Source organism: Hydra vulgaris, chromosome 01 (genome assembly GCF_038396675.1).
Source record: "Hydra vulgaris chromosome 01, alternate assembly HydraT2T_AEP".
Lineage (NCBI taxonomy): Eukaryota > Metazoa > Cnidaria > Hydrozoa > Anthoathecata > Hydridae > Hydra > Hydra vulgaris.
The window spans coordinates 10,657,367-10,677,500 of record NC_088920.1 but is presented as its reverse complement, the minus strand read 5'-3'; the positions used below and the strand labels follow the sequence as shown (position 1 = coordinate 10,677,500).

General features: G+C 27.3%; 1 protein-coding gene across 1 annotated transcript in view; it reads left to right on the top strand.

Moving 5' to 3' along the window:
- The window catches only part of LOC136075100 (uncharacterized), a 140,211-nt gene that overhangs the window by 69,713 nt on the left and 50,364 nt on the right, over positions 1 to 20,134 (top strand). The window contains exons 4-6 of the mRNA XM_065787365.1: positions 114 to 254; positions 8,987 to 9,067; positions 16,802 to 16,921. Of these exons, the coding sequence (XP_065643437.1) occupies positions 114 to 254; positions 8,987 to 9,067; positions 16,802 to 16,921 (342 nt within the window). The remainder of the gene's footprint in view (positions 1 to 113; positions 255 to 8,986; positions 9,068 to 16,801; positions 16,922 to 20,134) is intronic.

Sequence of the window (20,134 nt, the reverse complement as noted above, 5' to 3'; positions counted from 1 at the left end):
TAATCATGAATATAATCACAAACAAAATGATCATCACCTTGATCATGATGATCATGGCATGTAAAGCAAAATCGTGGTAATGACTTAACCAAAAGTTATTTTGTTTAATTTAGATTTGCCTGCTGAAATAAAAGAGTTTTGTCGTAGATATCGTACAAAACTTCAACTGCTTTCAGTACAATCTGCATATGATGATTTTACTCAAAAATTTTGCCATCTAGGTTATAAACATATTGATGAAGTGCATTTTTCAGGTAAAAGTAAAACTGAATAATTTGATATATCTTTTGATATAGGGAAGAGTGGTGTACCTTAAAGGTGTGTGTACCTTGGATGCATGTCAATTGTGCTGCCGTGTTGAGTGATGTGTTCAAACTAAAATTTTAGTTGCATGTATTGGCCACTAAAAGCTCATATTAACTTGTTTTACCAAGGGTTAACACATTAGTTGTTGCAATAAAAACAAAAGTTTTTTACCGGTAACAAAAATTATTTTTTTGAGGGCGTATTCTTTTTTTTTTACAACTGTAGGTATAACTTTTATTTTAAAACTGATTATCAAAAATTGTAAAGCATTTTTTCAGCTGCATTTATGTATGTTTAAAACTGCTTAACTCCTAACCTATAAACATATGGTAGCGAGTTTGTAAAAACTGTGGTTGCAGTGTACCGTGTACCTAATGTTGTATACCTTGGTGGTACCAAGTTACAAACTAGCTAATTTTGTTAATACTATTAAAAGTAAAATTTGATATGAAAGTATTTTTTTAAGGTTGTAATATGTTGTTATAGTTTATTATGTTAAATTTAGTTAGTTTAAAGTTGCTTTTGTTTAATATAATGCGTGTATTTCTTTATTAAATTGCTATTATATTTAAGTCTCTAAATGTGACGTGTTTTTAAAAATCATCGTGTTTTATTACTAATAGAATAAAAATTGTTTTTTACTATTTTTAACATAATTAGACACTACAAAATGTTATTATTCAAGTTTAAGAATATATAAAGCATATATAAAACGCACACCATCTTTGAGCATTACTCTTTCTTTTTTAATTTAAATAATCATTCATTAAATATATCTTTTTATTATTGATTCATCAAATGTTTAAAATTTTATATTTCCGTGAATAAATAGTTACTATTTGATAACTACTTTTTCAATAGAAGAACTTCCTTTTATGTCAAAATTAAAGTTAAATTGAACACGTTTAAAAGGAAATCATTGAAACAAAAGCTCTGTAATTATGTAGTAATAACTTTTGTGACAGGTAGACGTATAATTACTGATGAACAAGAACAAAATACAAGGAGATGCACAAAACAGTAGTACGACGGCATAGACATTTAGAAACCACATTTAGTTTGCGTAATATTACAGCATGGACATTTAGAAACCATATTGAGTTTGCGTAATATTACGTCTGTTTACGGGTTAATTTAGCCATTTTCTACAAAGAAAAAAATGGTAAATACTTATTAAAAAGTAAAATACTTATCATTACTAAATTTTAATGAAGATATTTGTATTTACTTTTTTCTTATTCAATTTTTTTTCTTTTGTAGGTATTTAATACTTCTAAGTATAAGTTAGTTTAAATTTATAAACATATAATTTTTTTTTTTTTTAAACATAAGCTTCGCCTCGCCTAAGAGTTGAAAGTTACTGGAAGTGAAGAGATAAAGTTTGTAAAGCAAGTAACGATTGATAGATGACTCAAAAGATTGCAACTTATATAAATCAGGGAAGCATGACGAATGATGCAAATTCAAAAGAACTGATGTTCGAGGAAAAAAACTAGACGAATAACATTTTGCACCACTTAGGAACAGTCACAGAAAAAGTATGTGACTTAATTGAATGACGAGTAACACGAGAATGAAATTCAGTAGATGGCACAAGAGACGCTAGCTCTTTAGCGCAGTACCCATTATAGTATTTGTAGAAAAGAGAAAGAGAATCAATATCACGACGATGAGACAATGGTTGGAGATAAGCTGCAAATTCAGTTCCAAATATTTTTACAATGCGTTTTTGAATCTTGTCTAAAAGAGAAAGGGCATCATTAGAAGAATCGCACCAGATATGGCAACAGTATTCCATACAGGGACGGATTTGAGATTTATAAAGATAGAGAATAAAATCTGGAGTAAGAAAGTGTTGAGCTCGATAAAGAGATGCAACCTTAGCAGATGCTAATTTTGCAATAGATTTGATGTACGATTTCCAGGAAAAATCAGAAGTAAGAGTTAATCCTAGAAGATGATAGTTTGATGACTTGTGTAGTACATTATCGTTCATAAATATAGGAAGATCTAAATTATTGTGATAACGATTGGCCAAAAAAAATTGAGTTTTATCTAAATTAAAGTTCACCAGCCACTATGAGTCCCATGCTGTAGCAGAAATTAAATCCTTTTCAAGCTCAAATGCCCCCTCCAAGTAATCAAAGGGTGCAAGCTTCTTATCATGACAAGAATAAATGGGAGTGTCGTCAGCGAACAATGCCGGCTTTGATGTGAGAATATCTGGAAGATCGTTAATGTAAATTAAAAAGAGTATAGGACTAAGGATTGAACCTTGAGGAACCCCTTAAGTTACAGGATATGAAGAAGAGTGTTGTCCATCGAGGACATCTTTTATACTACGATTGGAAAGAAAGGACTCAAAATCCTAAAGATGTTACCAAATACACCGTAAGAGGAAAGCTTATGGAGAAGACCAGCATACCAAAGTTTATCAAAAACTTTATACTTTTAAGCTTTTTAAGTTAGATTATATTATCTCTGATGTTAAATCCAATAATCATAGAAGTAAACATTTTTTAAACTTCTACCATGTTTGAGTGCTAAATCTGTTAAAACAATAATACTTCCTAGGTACAACATATATCTCCAAGGCACACCACCGGTGGTGTACTTTGGCTATAGTGTAAGCTAATTTCAAAATTTATATATTTTTTTCATATATTTTTTAATTTTCAAAATTAAAAAAAGGGATGAAACAACATGTCTAGATGTTTAACAAAAAATCCTAGAGTAAATAACATCATAAAGTTAAAGAAAATACAATGTACAAAACATTTAGTAGTTATTTTTTTTTAACATTTGTGAAAGTTAGAAAATACCTTCGAGGTACACCACTCTCTTCTATACAAGAAATTGAAATTTAAAAATTTCAATTTTTTAAAATAAAAACTTGAAGTAAAACATAAATAAAGTATGTTTTTTGTGAATAAAGTATATTTTTTATTACTATAAATGCGTAAAAGTCTTTTTTGCAACATTTTTTTTTTAATTTGTAACTCAAATATTTTAAACCTTAATTTTTTTAGAAAAAAAAAATATATTTTTTAGGCTCAATAAAAGTTAGGCTCTCGTGACATCTGGAGAATCTTTAACAGTATCAATAATAAGAAAAAATCTGTTATTCCACCTCTCTTTTATGTTTAAGACTTTATCACGTCACCTAAAAACAAATAATTGTTTGCTAAGAACTTTTCATCAATATTATCTCTTGATTACATTTTACCTGAGTTAGCCGTCAAATGGGTTAATCCATTGCTTAACATTTCGATCACTCTAGCTTCTGTATCAAAAGTAATTTTCTGCTTAGACTCTTCTACAGCTTGTGGTTGAGATAACACACCTGTTGCAGTCTTGCAGAAGTGTTCTCCGGAGCTTTCATCCATACTTTCAAAGCAAGGTTTTTGAATCATTAATAAATAAACACTTAATCTCATATCTTGAATCTAATAACTTACTTTTTGATCAATAATATGGATTTCGATCTTCTCTTTCTAAAGCTGATTTGTCAACAGTTATAAATGATAGGTTTTATCATGCATTAGATAGAGGTGGAGAGGTTACGGCTATTGCACTTGACATTTAGAAAGCTTTTAATAAAGTTTCATTTAAATCTCCATTTAAATCTCGTTGTTACTTTGGTAATTTTAAGTTAATCTGAGAAGATTCCCAGTTTAACATAAGACAAAAAGATTTTGTAAAGAACTTTTTTTATAAAAATTTAAAAATTTATACCGACATTTTTATTTAACTATTTTAAAGGCTTCAAATTTTTTAAAAGATGTTTCAATTCGAATAAAATTTGTTGTTTTTGGAAAAAAAAAAGAAAATCATCGTCTTTACGAGGATGGAACGAAGTTCAGGCATAACAGATAGAGCTAGTAAAACTTAGCAGAAAGAGCTGGTCATGAGCTGGTCAAACAATGCGTTTTCGGACCTTGTCTAGAGGAGAATGCATTTTCAAAAATTGTATGAGAAAAAGACATAATAGGCTATAAGGCGATTTTAGAACATTTTGATTTTTTAACGGTATATATTAGTTAATAGACATGATTTATTGAATTAAGAAATATGAAAATTTATATCTTATTCGAAGAAATATGAGAACTTATGTTTTATTTGTGCATTTCTTTGAAAGTGTATTTCAATAAAATCCATTAAAGATCAAAAATAAATTACAAATTAAAGATCATTAAAGATCAAATATAAATACAAGATCAAATATAAATTACACTCTTATATAAAACCAAATTTTTGCCAAGCTTAGGACCAACCAAACGTTGATGCTTTTTCTTATAAATGATATCGAATTTAAATCATTATCTTGAAGAGAAGTAGCATTTTTAATTTTGGAAATAAGTAGGGTTACACTTTGATCTCTTTAACTATTTTATGATTAGTCTTTACTCTGTTATTAGTTTTTTTATATAAATTTTTGAGAGTATTAAATTATTTCTTTCTAACTGCAGTATTAATATTTTTCTTGAAGGCCTACGCTTCTCTATATTTCAAGTAATTATAAGGATATTACAAAATTCTACCTTTGCTCCTGTATGGTTTCTTATCTACAATAACAATCTTCATGAAAATTTTAAATTAATAAAGTGTCTCTGTTTGCTGGTGACTCAATTCTATATTCTTGTTTTTACAAAACATCTTCAAGTCTTGACAAAAAAACATTTTAATTGCTTAGTACAAGCAATCGTTTTTTAATATGATCTCTCTTCTGCAACAGCCTAAGGCTTGCAATGGCTTGTGGATTTAAATTCTGGGCTTAAAATCCACATTTTTTTTAGACAACAAAACTCATTTATTTATTGCAAAAATAGATTGCAATATGTTGGCATTCTTATATTTACAAATAACAACTCTCTTACTTTCAGAAAAAGTCTAAAAGCACATTTTGAATGTAAGTAGACCTCCTTTATCTGCCAAGCTTGAGCGACTCTTCTGTTGTTGTAAAGTTCAAAGGAGCATCTCATTTAATAAACCAAAACTCATTCATTCTTGGCTTCTCATTCAAAAAATTGCATCCTTTTACTGTATCTGTCCCTTCACGTTATAAAAGTTTTTAATTATCCAGTTTTTTTCATCAAAAAATTCTTATAACTCTTACTTTTATTCATGTTTTTCTTTTTAATACATCCTTTAAATAAATATTTGTTAGTATTTTAATCCATTTTCTTTTTTAAAGTAACTCATAACTTAATAGTGATTGCTTGCAATTTTGTTGAAAGAAAATTAGAGAAATTTAAAAATTAATAAATATGCCAGTAAACAACAAGTTGTAAATGTTAGTACAAAATTATAATTCAAAAAGTACTTTTTTTTTTTTTTATGCCCGAATATTGAACCCTGCTAAACCAGATAATTTAGAAGGGGTTTATAAAATGTCTTTAAAAATGTCTCATCTTTAGCCTGGACCGAAGCCAGGCCCCTGTCACTTACTAGTGGGTATGATAAAGTAAATATAAATAAATTTTGATCAGAAAATTTGTCAGTACCTCAGTCTTACCATAATTTATGGAAAAGCAGTTAGCAGTTTTTTGCTGACGTTAGACACCTTCAGGTTGGCATTGTTGACAGGCCACCATAATTGCAAGGGCTGACATTATTTCTTTATTCTATGCTTTAAATTTATTTTTACAAAACTGCTGATCTTGATGATTTCTTTAAGTCGTTGAGCATTCTTAGCTACTACATGAGAAGGACCTCGTGTCATTCTTTTTAAAGCGAAAATTGTTTTCATATGATTAGATAAGAGCACCCTGGCATAGTTCTCAATGTAACAAAGAAGGTCATGAGTATAACCTTATTGAATCAATGAATTTTTTCTGTACGGTATAAAAATAGTTAGACTTATTTCAAGAAAATGGATTTATTTTTCTTTGCTTAGTACATATTTCTAAACCATTCACCCACAACATTTTTTTTTTGTTTTTTTGTTTTTTATTACAATATTTAATACAATATTTACAAATATATCAATAAGAAAAATTACATGGAAAGAAATCGTTAAAAACAAAAGTAATAAGTAAAGATAAAGAATGCGGATACTCAAATAAGATGATATAGGTCTTGTCACCGAGAACCGCGGTTGAAGAACTCTGAACTTAATTTAGATTTAAGAAATAACAAAAATAAAAAGATACAAATTATAAACTTTTCTTTAGTTAAGATCTTTATGGTTTGAATTAAAATACCAATTCGTCTGAACCGCATGAATCAAGCGAAAACAATAATATCATAATATTCTTGATAAACAAATACGTCTCGCATCTTACTCGCATTTATACCATCACCGATTCTTGTTACTCAAATGTATCTCACAATTACACTAATCTTAATTGTTAATTAACTAATAAATAAACGAAAATAATAAGAATACGATTGCACTAGGTACATCCAAATGCATTTTAAGGTTGTCCAAAAGATTGTGTAAAGAACTTATTAAATGTTCGTGCGTTTACGTTTACGCTTCCACCAACAAAATTACTAAACCACTGGCAAAGGATGGTTAACTTCCAAAAGTATAATATATACAATATTTGCAAATGCATCCATTCACATACATCAATTTTTTGTTTTTTTATTTTTTTCTAATCTTTGTATATATTTTATAATTACAAAATTAAATTAAATATTAAAAGTATATACCTTTCGTAATAACGAAGTTTTTACTTTTAACGAAGTTCAAATAATGGTGTTTAAATATCGTTTCTCACATAAACTTTAAATCAATATTGTATAAAAGTAAAATATAAATGAGTGATGATAAAACTGGGTAAAATTAAAAGTATCTAAATATATTTTCAATTGAGAAAATTACTTTTTTTAATTTTATTTTGAACATATAATAAATCCATTCTTGAGAAAAATCGAAGTTTTTTAAAATTATTTGGTTCCATCAAAAAACTCCACGAAAAGAAATGCAAAACTTACCAGAGTTTGTTTGAAATTTTGGTTGTTTAACAAAATTATCATTTCTTAAAGTACAATTATTTTTTTCTTTTAAAGAATATAAATCAAAAAAGGAAGCTGGAGATGAGTTGGTTTTACATTTAAATATAAAACAAAGAACATTATAAACACTTACTTGAAATATATTAAAAAATTCATGTTAAATAAGAGTATCCTTGAGTGAGTAAAACGATTTTTGAAATTTATAAGACGTGCAATATGCTTATGGTGACAATAAAGTGGCTTTAATTTAATTTTATGGGTACTACCCCATGCAATATTAGCATAATTAATATGACAGTGTATAAAAGAGTAATATAGTTGAGTTAATGAATGTTTGTTTAAAACGCTTCTTGCTTTATATAAAACTCCAATGCATTTTGCAATTTTGTTGCATAATAGTTGTTAACTTTGAGAATTCATGGAGATCGTTAATATAAATTATCTAAATATAACCACAGGTTATATTTAGAAAATCTATATTTAAACAATCTTGAGAAGAAGATCCGTCGACATAGACATATTGTTTGCGATATTTTAAATAGCTTTTTAGTATGGTAGTTTTAAATAAATAGTTTTGAAGCATTACCGGTGATACCATAATGTTCAGGTTTTTTAAGCAGTATTGCATGTTCAATTGTGTTAAAATGTTAAAATGAATAACATTTAAATGATTCCGAGAAAGAAATTCTTTTATTTCTTTGTTATAGAAGTAGAAACAATTGTTTCACAAAGCTCCTACATTACCAAAATAGTTTAGATCCGGATCTGAATTAGTGTCAAGCACCAAGTCGTTAGATTGAAAAAAATGAAATGTTAGCGATTCAAAATTGTTTTGATAATTAGAATCCATTTTTAAAATTTAAATAACTAGAAATAAATAAGTTCATTTAAAAATCGCGCGTAAAAAGTTTGTTGTAAATAACATTTGCAAATTCACTTCGGCTCTTATTTTCTTCGCTTCTTTAAACAACTTTTTCCTAGTTTCCGTGGTTCTATCGCTAAAATCTCCATTAGCATATAGTTTTTCATACCAAAGTTTTAGATTGATAAATTTTTCAAAAACTGCATTTCTTTCTTTGTAATTAAGAAATTTTACTATTATTGTTCTGTTCATTTTAACTCCTTATTTATTTCTTCCTGATCGATGTGCCCTTTCAATCTCTAAATCATTAATAAAACCAAACTTGGATTTTCAAAGACTTCTTAAATTTTTTGCTCGCTGTCGTCCCATGATTCGTTCTCGTTTTCTTCGACTCCATTAAACCTAAGATTATTCCTACGACTTTGATCTTCATGTTCGGCAAGCATGTCTTTCACATCATTGTTTTTGTGATTAAATTTTTTGCTATTTGTTAGTTCGACATTTGGAATTGCGTTTTTTTTAGTTCTTTCAATTCGGCAAGAGTTTTTCATACTTTTCACTTACAACGTCGACTGCCTTTCTTAAATCCTTCATTTCATTTTGAAGATTTTTCTTTTCGTTTTGTAAATTATTAAATTTAATTTCTATTTTATCGAATTTATCATTAAAAAGTTTTATTAATGTGTTTTTATGTTTCATTTTTCCGGGTATTTTAAATATTACCTGGATGATCTATTTAATGAAAAAATAAAAAAGTTTTAGGAAAAGTTACTGATATATTTCTTTTGCTTCCTAAGTATATTTAATGTAAAAGTTTTTGTTTTTTAGGAGTAATGTGTTTAATTTACTATTTAGAGACTTCACATTCAAATAAAATATATCCTATTAAATATATACATTCAAATAAAATATATCCCTGTTTTCGTGCAGAGAAAGGTATTTAATATTTTTATTAACTATTAATATATTATATTATTACAATTAATAAGTTAGTCTATTATATTATATTATTACAATAGTAATTACATTATTATATTAATATAGTTTCAATATAGTTTCATAATATTATATATATAGTTTCATAATATTATAGTTTCATTATATTTCATAATATTATAGTTTATTATAATATTTTATTATAATAGTTTTATTGTAATAGTTTATTATAATATTTCATAATATTATAGTTTCATTATATTTCATAATATTATAGTTTCAATAGTTTCATAATATTATAATATTATATTACTAAAAATATTATATCATTATATTATTACAATAGTTAGTCTAATATATTGTTTTATTACAATCAATAAGTTAGTCTATACGTTATATATAATATTAATATCTTTGAGTCTTTGATCAACAAATTTCTGACATAGTGTCTTCAGTCAAATATTAAAACTGCAAGCAACCACTATTAGAGTTGGAAGCTACTGTTAGAGAAAAGTTAAAATGCATACTTTTTATTTTTTAATGTATTTTTTGTTTTTATTTATTTTTTGTTTGGTGATTTTTGTTTATCTTAGTTCACATTAGTATTTTTATAACAATTTATTTTTTATTATTATTGTTAGTACTGTTTAGGTGCATTGTCTGTCTTATTTTAATTTTAAATATTCCTCTATTAATCTTTATTTTTGTCTTGACAACTGTCAAAATATACTTTGTTTGAAAAATTATACTCCTTCTTTCTAATGTACTTCATTACTTCCCTCATGCGATCACTGCTCGTGTGCGACCAATCGGCGAATTTTATATATGTCAGAATTAAATATACGCCATAGTTTATAAATTATATTGGGCCTTGCCCGTAAGGGTTAGTGTTAAGGTCATCGAGCACGACTATTTTCCAAATCACAATTACTGTCACCGCGAAAGAAGTTGTTTGTCTCTGTTTTAGTCATAAGTCAGTTATAAATCCATGCATAGGTGTTTAATCCTTCATGGTTTTCTGGAGTATGACTGGGCTGGCTTGGTGTAGTTAAGAGATAAATCTTTTACGCCGGTTACTAACAACACAAGACTCTATTGAACGACATAAACAGCACGGACTTACACATTACACTTATACACCCTTATGCACATATAGCCTTTTTACATCGTTTGCATGCTTTTTGTTCTTTTTTATGATAAACTCTATTTGTTTGAACTCATTTTTATTTAGGTAATATTTTTTAATATATAGTATGTGGTTGGAATGTTAAATACAGGTTTGTATGTTATGTATATGTGGTTATCATGTGTGATTGTTTTTTCATTTTAGGATTCATATAAATATATATAAGAGCGATTCTTATAAACCAACGGCTTGTGATATAAAAATAACGATGATTTGTTGATGTATTATTTTTTGTCGTTGTTTGGTTGTGGTCTCAAAGTGGTGTTTAGTTCGGAGCCTGGAGAAAACTTTGCTTTTTGGGTTTCCATTTAGATATGGTTTTAAGGTTGCTTTTAATTCAAAGCGTAGAGTATTCTTTGCTTCTTGGCAGGGAGTTTGTTATTATAAAAATTTTTTTTAATTATTTATAAGTTTATTGGTTCAACATATATTAACTAATATTAAAACTGTGAAAATTTCTTTTAGTTTGATTATTTTACGTCTATGTTACAATTAAGTTTATAGTTTTATGGTGTCTATCATTTAGTTACAAATGCACAAACATTAACGCTTGTTTGCTGTCTCGCTGCTTTTTTTGACATTAAATTATCTTCACTAGTTGTCTATTACCTCTTACTAATGTTGCGTTTGGTGGTTACAGGCATCTTAGATAAATAATATTTTTCTCTAGGATTAACAAAAAAAAACTGTTTACTCCACCAATCGAAAAAATAAATTTTGTACCATTTACTCTGGCTAAATCGTTTTCGTCAAAACCACAAAGCAACATGAGGCAGTATAATAAAGATATCATTAAGGCTAAGTCAAATTTCTCACATCACTTTAATAATAAATTAGTTACCAACATATCAAAACAAGTCCTTTTATATTTTTATCAAGTCCTAACAGACGAGGAAAAAGAGCTTTTAAGTTTAGGATTAAATTTTGTTCCTTCAATTACAAATACGTCACTTAATATTCACATAACGGCTTTGAAAGATTTAAAACAACCCTTCTCCAGCAACTCTATTTTGGGACCGGAGAGATAAAGAGGCATCCATTTCATAAAAAATCAAATTGGTCTCCTATGACGAATAACAAAACTATTATAAGTTATCTTAACTTAGTAGAAAGTGATACAACCGCACTTGTTTTCGCACAACTACCGAAAGATGAAAAAAATGTAACTCCTCAACTTATTCACGCACTAAACTCCCTTATGCTTAATACCACAATTACCATAAAAAAGGCCGACAAGGGAGGGGGTATTTGTATTTTAGACAAAACGGACTATGAAGAGAAGATATAGCAAGAGATGTTAACAATCTTATTGACTATATGTTTCTTCATCATATGATTGATAAAAAAACATCGGAGTTCCTTCGTCCAAAAACACCTCTTTGTACACCTCTGTTTTATGGCCTTCCCAAAATTCATAAAATAGGCATTCCCTTAAGACGTATTGTTTCTGGTTGTGACGGACCAATCAACAGCTTGTCGTTCTTTATCACAGAATTTATTCAGCCAGTTGCTGAACAACTACCAGCATACTTTAAAGACACAACACACCTCCTTGAACTCCTTCAATCTCATGTACTAAAAACCGACAATTATATTTTTGTCACGGCTGATGTTATATCTTTGCATACAAACATTCCTCACCGCGAAGGTATTGTCGCCGTTAAATTTTATTTAAAGAGAGCACCGCCATATAACGGACTTATAAAACACCCACCTATTGCTTTTATTGACATTATATTAGGAACCATCCTAACCCACAGCAACTTTCAATTTTCAACTGATCACTTTTTACAATTAATAGGTACTACCATGGGAACACGTATGGCCCCACCCTATGCTAATTTATTTATGGGAAGAATTGATGAGAAAATAACTGACCAATTTTCAATGTGGATTTCTTTTTATAAATGATTTATAGATGATATATTTTTTATTTTTCATGGGCCTACTGAGAAACTAACACAAGTTTTCGAACTTATGAATGCCATCCACTCCACGATCAAATTTAATTTCAATTATTCTAACAATTCTAATTATTTTATGGATCTAACAACTATTAAAAAGCTAGATAAAAAATTTGAAACAACAATATTCAAAAAGGAAACAGATACAACAGCACTTTTACATTATAATTCGTCTCATCCCCCTCATCAAAAAAGCAACTTAGTATATAGCCAAGCGTTAAGATACAATAAGATTATTTCGAACAATTACAACCTAATAAAAGAGCTAAAACAACTAGCACAAATTTTAGTTATACGAGGCTACTCTATTCAATCTATTAACAAAGGTTTTAAAAAAGCACTGCGACATACACAACACGAACTTGTCTACAACAAATATAAAGAAGACAGAGAAAAAGAGAAAATTTCACCGATAGTGACAACATTTGGAAAAGTTGGAAAACTTATCAATAAAATAGTAAAAAAGCACTGGAATATTGTGGAACAGGATACTGATCTTAAAAATATATGGCCAACTTCACCTATTGCGAGTTACAAAAATATTAAATCGATCAAGAAATTTCTAATCCAAACGGCACATAAAAAAACATAAATGAAAAATCTATATTTTTTTTTTTTTTTTTTTTTTTTTTAAGGTTACAGTTCCTAGGTGTTACTATTTAGGTGTTATAATATTATTGGTTTACCTTACATCATTTTTCTAGTTTTATCCATATTTGATTGTTTAGAATTAAACTTTTTATCGTGCATTTGTTATGGTCTCAAATATGTTAATTCGGACCGTAGAGAAAGCCTTTTTTAAAGTATGTTTTCCCGATGTTTACATTAGTTTTGTATTTGGTATATTTCTCATGTTATTCTATTTAGTTAAATACCAATTTAACCGAAAATTGTCTGTTTTTTTTTTATTGTATTTTTTACTATAGTATTATTTTATATAAGTTTTACTCTTTGTTAACCTCAATTTAGTCATGTTCTTTGTTAATGAAGTTTTTTGTACCGTTTTTGTTGTGGTCTCAATAAAACGTTTAATTTGGACCAGAGAGAAAACTCGTAGTTTATATATATATATATATATGTATACATGTATGATTGTGTATGTATGTATATATGTATCATATATATGTATATTGTATATATGTATGTTTGTAGATGTGCGTGTGTTCGTATATATAATAATGTGTATATATATATATATATATATATATATATATATATATATATATATATATATATATATATATATATATATATATATATATATATATATATATATATGAGCAATTCTTTTTGACTAGCGGCTTTCGAAATGTTTTGTTGATGGACGTCGTTTTGTTGTTGTTTTGTTATGGTCTAAAAACTACGTTTAATTCGAACGTAAAGAAAACTTTACTTTTTTGAAAACTTCGATTTAGATATGGTCTCAAAGTTATCTTTAATTCGGACCGTTAAAAAGACTTTACTTCTAAACAATATTTTTCCCGCTTCGTAAATCGTTTTTAATATTATTGCTAATAATATTATTGACTTAATATTATCGACTAATATTATTGCTTTATTACCCAAAATAATTTTTTAACCACTTACTCTACAAATTTTTAGAGCATGATAAGAAGTAACATACGAATTGAAAGAATGCAAGTTGTATGAATTATGATAACAAGAGGAAGGAAGCAAATTCTAAAAGTGATGATCAAGGAAGAAAAACTAGAAAAAAAAGAGTATGTGGAACACATTGGAACAATGAAAGTAAAAGGATGAGATTTATTTAAATGACAAGTAACACAAAAATAAGTTTTAGTATATGGCACAAAAAGTGGTCATTATAGTATTTATTGAAAAGAGAATAAGATGAAGCTTTACAACAATGTGGTAATGGCTGGAGGTTGGGTGCAAGAGAAGGCCCAATTATCCTTAAAATGCTTTTTGTCACTTTGTCTAAAAAAGAAAGTGCATCATTGGAAAATCTGCCCTATATATTACAACAATATTTCATACAAGGACCATTGTTAGATTTATAGAGAGTATTAAGTGTAAAATCCTGAGTAAAAGGGGGCAAGCACATAAAAGAGCCGCAACCTTAGCAGATGCTAATTTGCAATTGATTTGATATATGCTAAGAAAAATCTGAAGTAAGAGGTAATCCTAGAAGAAAAAGGTTAGATGACTCGTCTGTTACATTACCACTCTTAATTATAGGAAGATCTACATAATTGCAATAATGCTTAGCTAAAAAATTTAACTTTTATCTGAATTACATTTTTCAGCCAATGATAGTCCAATGCTGTAAGAGAGGTAAGATTTTTTCCAGGCTCAAATGCCCTCTTCAAGCAATCAGTGAGGGTGGATTCTTATCAAGACAAGAATAAATTGTAATATCATCTGCGACCAATGCCACCTTAGATGTGTGAACTTTTGGGAAATCGTTATAAAAAAGTCTAGGGACAAGAGTAAAACTATAAGGAACCTCTAAAACTACAGGAGATGAAAAAGAATGTTGTCCATCGATGACAACTTTGGTACTACAATTGGTAAGGAAGAACTAAAAAATCTTGAAGATGTTTCTCGATACACCTTAAGAATTTAACTTATAGTAAAGACCAGCATGCCAAACTTTCCCAAAAGTTATAAAAATGTTGAGAGCAGCATTTATTTTATAATAAATACTGCTTTCCAGCTGGCTGGAAAACAAGACTCTTTTAAGCACTTGTTAAATAGTAGGTAATGAAAGAAGTAATAATGATGATAAGTTCACAGCAAACAATTTCAGCTTTGTCTTAAGGTTAGGTAAAAAAATCTAAACTAGAGACTTGGTCCAAATATACAAACTTATGGATGGCACTGACAAAATAAAGATTCAAGAATACTTTCCACTTGGTTAAATCTTTTTAAGAGGGATTTGTGCCGAGACTTGTTAATGCTTGAGTCGCAATCAAACATAACTGGTGTAATGCTTTTACAAATAGAGTGCGCAACAACACATTCGCCCCTTCAGTACATCACAGTATGAACTACTACTACTATAACTACTAATATTTACTTATAAAAAGTTCTTAACAATATTTATAACACATAAGTTAGTTATAAACTTATAAGTATAATGCATACTTAAATAATGATTAAAAACAATAAAAAAATCAACATCTGTATGATTAATATGAATTAATCATAAATGGTCTTCATGGTTAATGAGAGCAGCACATGCTGTTTGATATTTTGCATGATCAATTAACGAAAATAATAATTATAATGTTTACCTTAAATAAGTATGCCAATTATTTAGAAGTTTAATAAAATTTAAGCTGTATAAAGAATAAAATAACTCTAGAATAATAAGAATGTAATGTAGGAAAAGGTAATGTAACAGAGTATACTACTACGCATATATTATTAATATATTCTGCAACATATTTGTATTGAAAATAAGTTATTAAAAACATATACTTTACTCTTTAATTTATATGCAATTTAGTTTAAAAATTAATTAAAAGCAATTTAGTTTTTGATTTTTTTTTTTTAATTGCAGCTAACGATAAAACAACTTTAAAGTTTAATTTACTTGGTCTTACCATTTTTTAAACCATTTTGCTTTTTGCATAGCTTTTAGCCATCTTGAAAAGATATTATTAATTTTTGTAAAACGTTTTTCCTTAAATTAGTATAAATTTTAGGAAGTTGTTTTTTACATCATAGCATGAAAAATTCTTGATTTCATAATATCCTTAATAATCATGATATGAATTCATTAATGAAAACTCACAAATTTGACATTAAGAGATAAAAACTTTTTTGTGCTTAACTATTATGTAAAATTTCATTATAAATTAAGTTTATTTCTTAAAGATATGAGTTGAAAAATTTTTTTTTTCCATAAAACTGGTTATAAAAATTTTTATAGGCTGTATTTTATTGCTTTTTTGTTGCATTTACACACTTAATATAAAAGCTTTTTATCTTATTTGTATGCATAGTATGATATTTAGCATACATTTAAGGTTTACTTTTTTTTAATTATACTTTTTTCTAACAACTTTTACTTTTTTTTTACTCACTTTGTTTTGTTAATTTACAGCAGCATAATAACATAATGAAACTCCCAAAACTATGGCATTAAATTGAGATATATACTTGTTTGATTTATGGAAGAGTCTTAAAACACACATCAACTTTATATGCAGTCTCGTTGTATTTTTTCATATAAATTTTTATTATTTACTATCATACTTTTTCACTTCAACTATTGTAAGGAGTTTATTAGAAGTAATACCTTAAATAGATTTGCCAAATAAAATAGACTAATTTCTAAATAAAATTTTTTATTAGCAATTTCGTTTTTTAAAACTTTAAAGCTAATTTTTGAAATACTTATTTAGAACTTTTATTATTTTATCAGATTATTTATGTTAAGTATATTATAACAGATATTGTATTTTTATACAAAATTGTAGTCATGATCATGACAAGTATATTGTAATCATGAATATAATCACAAACAAAATGATCATAACCTTGATCATGATGATCATGGCATGTAAAGCAAAATCGTGCTAATGACTTAACCAAAAGTTATTTTGTTTAATTTAGATATGCCTGCTGAACTAAAAGAGTATTGTCGTATATATGGTAAAAAACGTCAACAGCATTCAGTACAATCTGCAAATGATGATTTAACATATAAATTTTTTGATGAAGGGTTTTTTTCAGGTGAAAATAAAACTGAAAAACTTGATATATGTTTTGAAATAGGGAAGAGTGGTGTACCTTGAAAATGGGTGTACCTTGGAGGCATGTCAATTGTGCTGCCGTGTTGAGTGATGTATTCACACTAAAATTTTAGTTGCATTTATTAGCTACTAAAAGCTCATATTAACTTGTTTTACCAAGGGTTAACACATTTGTTGTTGCAATAAAAACAAAAGTTTTTTTCCGGTACCAAAAATTAATTTTTTTGAGGGCGTATTCTTTTTTTTTTTTTACAACTGTAGGTTTAAATTTTATTTTAAAACTGATTATCAAAAATTGTAAAGCATGTTTTCAGCTGCAATTATGTATGTTTAAAACTGCATAACGCTTAACCTATAAACATATGGTAGCGATATTGTAAAAACTGTGGTAGCAGTGTACCTTGGAGGTAGCTAATGTTGTATACCTTGGTGATACCAAGGTACAAACTTGTTAATTTTGTTAATACTATTATAAGTAACATTTGATATGAATTTTTTTTTTTAAGGTTGGAATATGTTGTTATAGTTTATTATGTTTTTTTTTTGATCGTTTCGAATTTCTTATGTGAAATATAATGCGTGTATTTCTTTATTCTCTATTTATTCTTATTCTTAAGTCTCTAAATGTGACGTGTTTTTAAAATCATCGCGTTTTATTACTAATAGAATTAAAAATGTTTTTTACTATTTTTATCATAGTTAGACACTACAAAATGTTATTATTCAAGTTTAAGAATATATAAAGCATATATAAAGCGCATACCAATTTTGAGCATTAATCTTTTATTTTTATTTTAAATAATCATTCATTAAATATATCATTTCATTATTGATTCATCAAATGTATAAAAATTTTTCTTTTCGTGAATAAATATTTACTTTTTGATAGTTATTTTTTCACTAGAAGAACTTCCTAATATGTCATAAATATTATATATACCTCCAAGGTACACCACCGGTGGTGTACTTTGACTGCAGTGTAAGTTATTTTTCAAAATTAAGAAAAGGGATGAAAAAATATGTTTGGATGTTTAACAAAAAATCCTAGAGTAAATATCATCATAAAGTTAAAGAAAATACGATGTTACAAAACATTTTGTAAGTATTTTTTTTTTTAATATTAGTAAAAGTTTGAAAATACTTTCCAGGTACACCACTCTCCTTTATAAAATATTTTGAAATTTAAACGTTTCAATTTCTTAAAGTAAGAACTTGAAGTAAAACATAAATAAAATATGTTTTTAGAGAACGAAATTTATTTTTTATTATTATAAATGTCTTAAAAAAGCCTTTTTTGCAATGTCTTTTTCTGAGTTGTAACATAAATATTTCAAACTTTGATTTTTTTGAAAAAATAATAAAACGCAAAAATACAATTTTGATTTTGCTAAAATAAACCAATTTTTATTTAATTCTTTTTTTTTTTATAAATTGTTTTTCTGTGTCTAAGTATCTATTTTGTATGTTGAGTTTAAATCTTCATCAGAATCCCCCAATCATCGTACCACATACAACTACCTTAAACCTAACTGGGACCTATTCCGTGATTTTTTTCGTGACGGCCCTTGGGTAAAATTCTTTCGTCTTCCTGCTGACAAATGTGTTTCTTACATAACTTCACGAATTCATGCTGGTTTAAAACCTTTTTTTCTCTTTCGGCGATTACAGGTCAAGCCTCACTCTTCTTCATGGTTTTCCTCACATTGTGCTAGTGCAAGTTCCTATCGAAACCGTTATTTCCATATTTATCAGCAAAGCAATTCTCCAGAAAACAGACGTCTGATTACTTTTGTTAGAAACCATTGTATAAAGGTTTTGTTCGACGCAAAAGCTCGTAATTTATCACAAAAATTTGGCTCTCGTGAAGTCTGGAGAACCTTTAACAGCATTAATAGTAAGAAAAAATCTATTATTCCACCTCTCTTTTATGTTTAAGACTTTATCACGTCACCTAAAAACAAATAATTGTTTGCTAAGAACTTTTCATCAATATTATCTCTTGATTGCATTTTACCTGATTTAGCCGTCAAACGGGTTTATCCATTGCTTAACATTTCAATCACTCTAGCTTCTGTATCAAAAGTAATTTCCTGCTTAGACTCTTCTACAGCTTGTGGTTGAGATAACACACCATTTTGCTTTTTGCATAGCTTTTAGCCATCTTGAAAAGATATTATTAATTTTTGTAAAACGTTTTTCCTTAAATTAGTATAAATATAAGGAAGTTGTTTTTTACATCATAGCATGAAAAATTCTTGATTTCATAATATCCTTAATAATCATGGTATGAATTCATTAATGAAAACTCACAAATTTGACATTAAGAGATAAAAACTTTTTTGTGCTTAACTATTATGTAAAATTTCATTATAAATTAAGTTTATTTCTTAAAGATATGAGTTGAAAAATTTTTTTTTTCCATAAAACTGGTTATAAAAATTTTTATAGGCTGTATTTTATTGCTTTTTTGTTGCATTTACACACTTAATATAAAAGCTTTTTATCTTATTTGTATGCATAGTATGATATTTAGCATACATTTAAGGTTTACTTTTTTTTAATTATACTTTTTTCTAACAACTTTTACTTTTTTTTTACTCACTTTGTTTTGTTAATTTACAGCAGCATAATAACATAATGAAACTCCCAAAACTATGGCATTAAATTGAGATATATACTTGTTTGATTTATGGAAGAGTCTTAAAACACACATCAACTTTATATGCAGTCTCGTTGTATTTTTTCATATAAATTTTTATTATTTACTATCATACTTTTTCACTTCAACTATTGTAAGGAGTTTATTAGAAGTAATACCTTAAATAGATTTGCCAAATAAAATAGACTAATTTCTAAATAAAATTTTTTATTAGCAATTTCGTTTTTTAAAACTTTAAAGCTAATTTTTGAAATACTTATTTAGAACTTTTATTATTTTATCAGATTATTTATGTTAAGTATATTATAACAGATATTGTATTTTTATACAAAATTGTAGTCATGCTCATGACAAGTATATTGTAATCATGAATATAATCACAAACAAAATGATCATCACCTTGATCATGATGATCATGGCATGTAAAGCAAAATCGTGCTAATGACTTAACCATAAGTTATTTTGTTTAATTTAGATATGCCTGCTGAACTAAAAGAGTATCGTCGTATATATGGTAAAAAACGTCAACAGCAT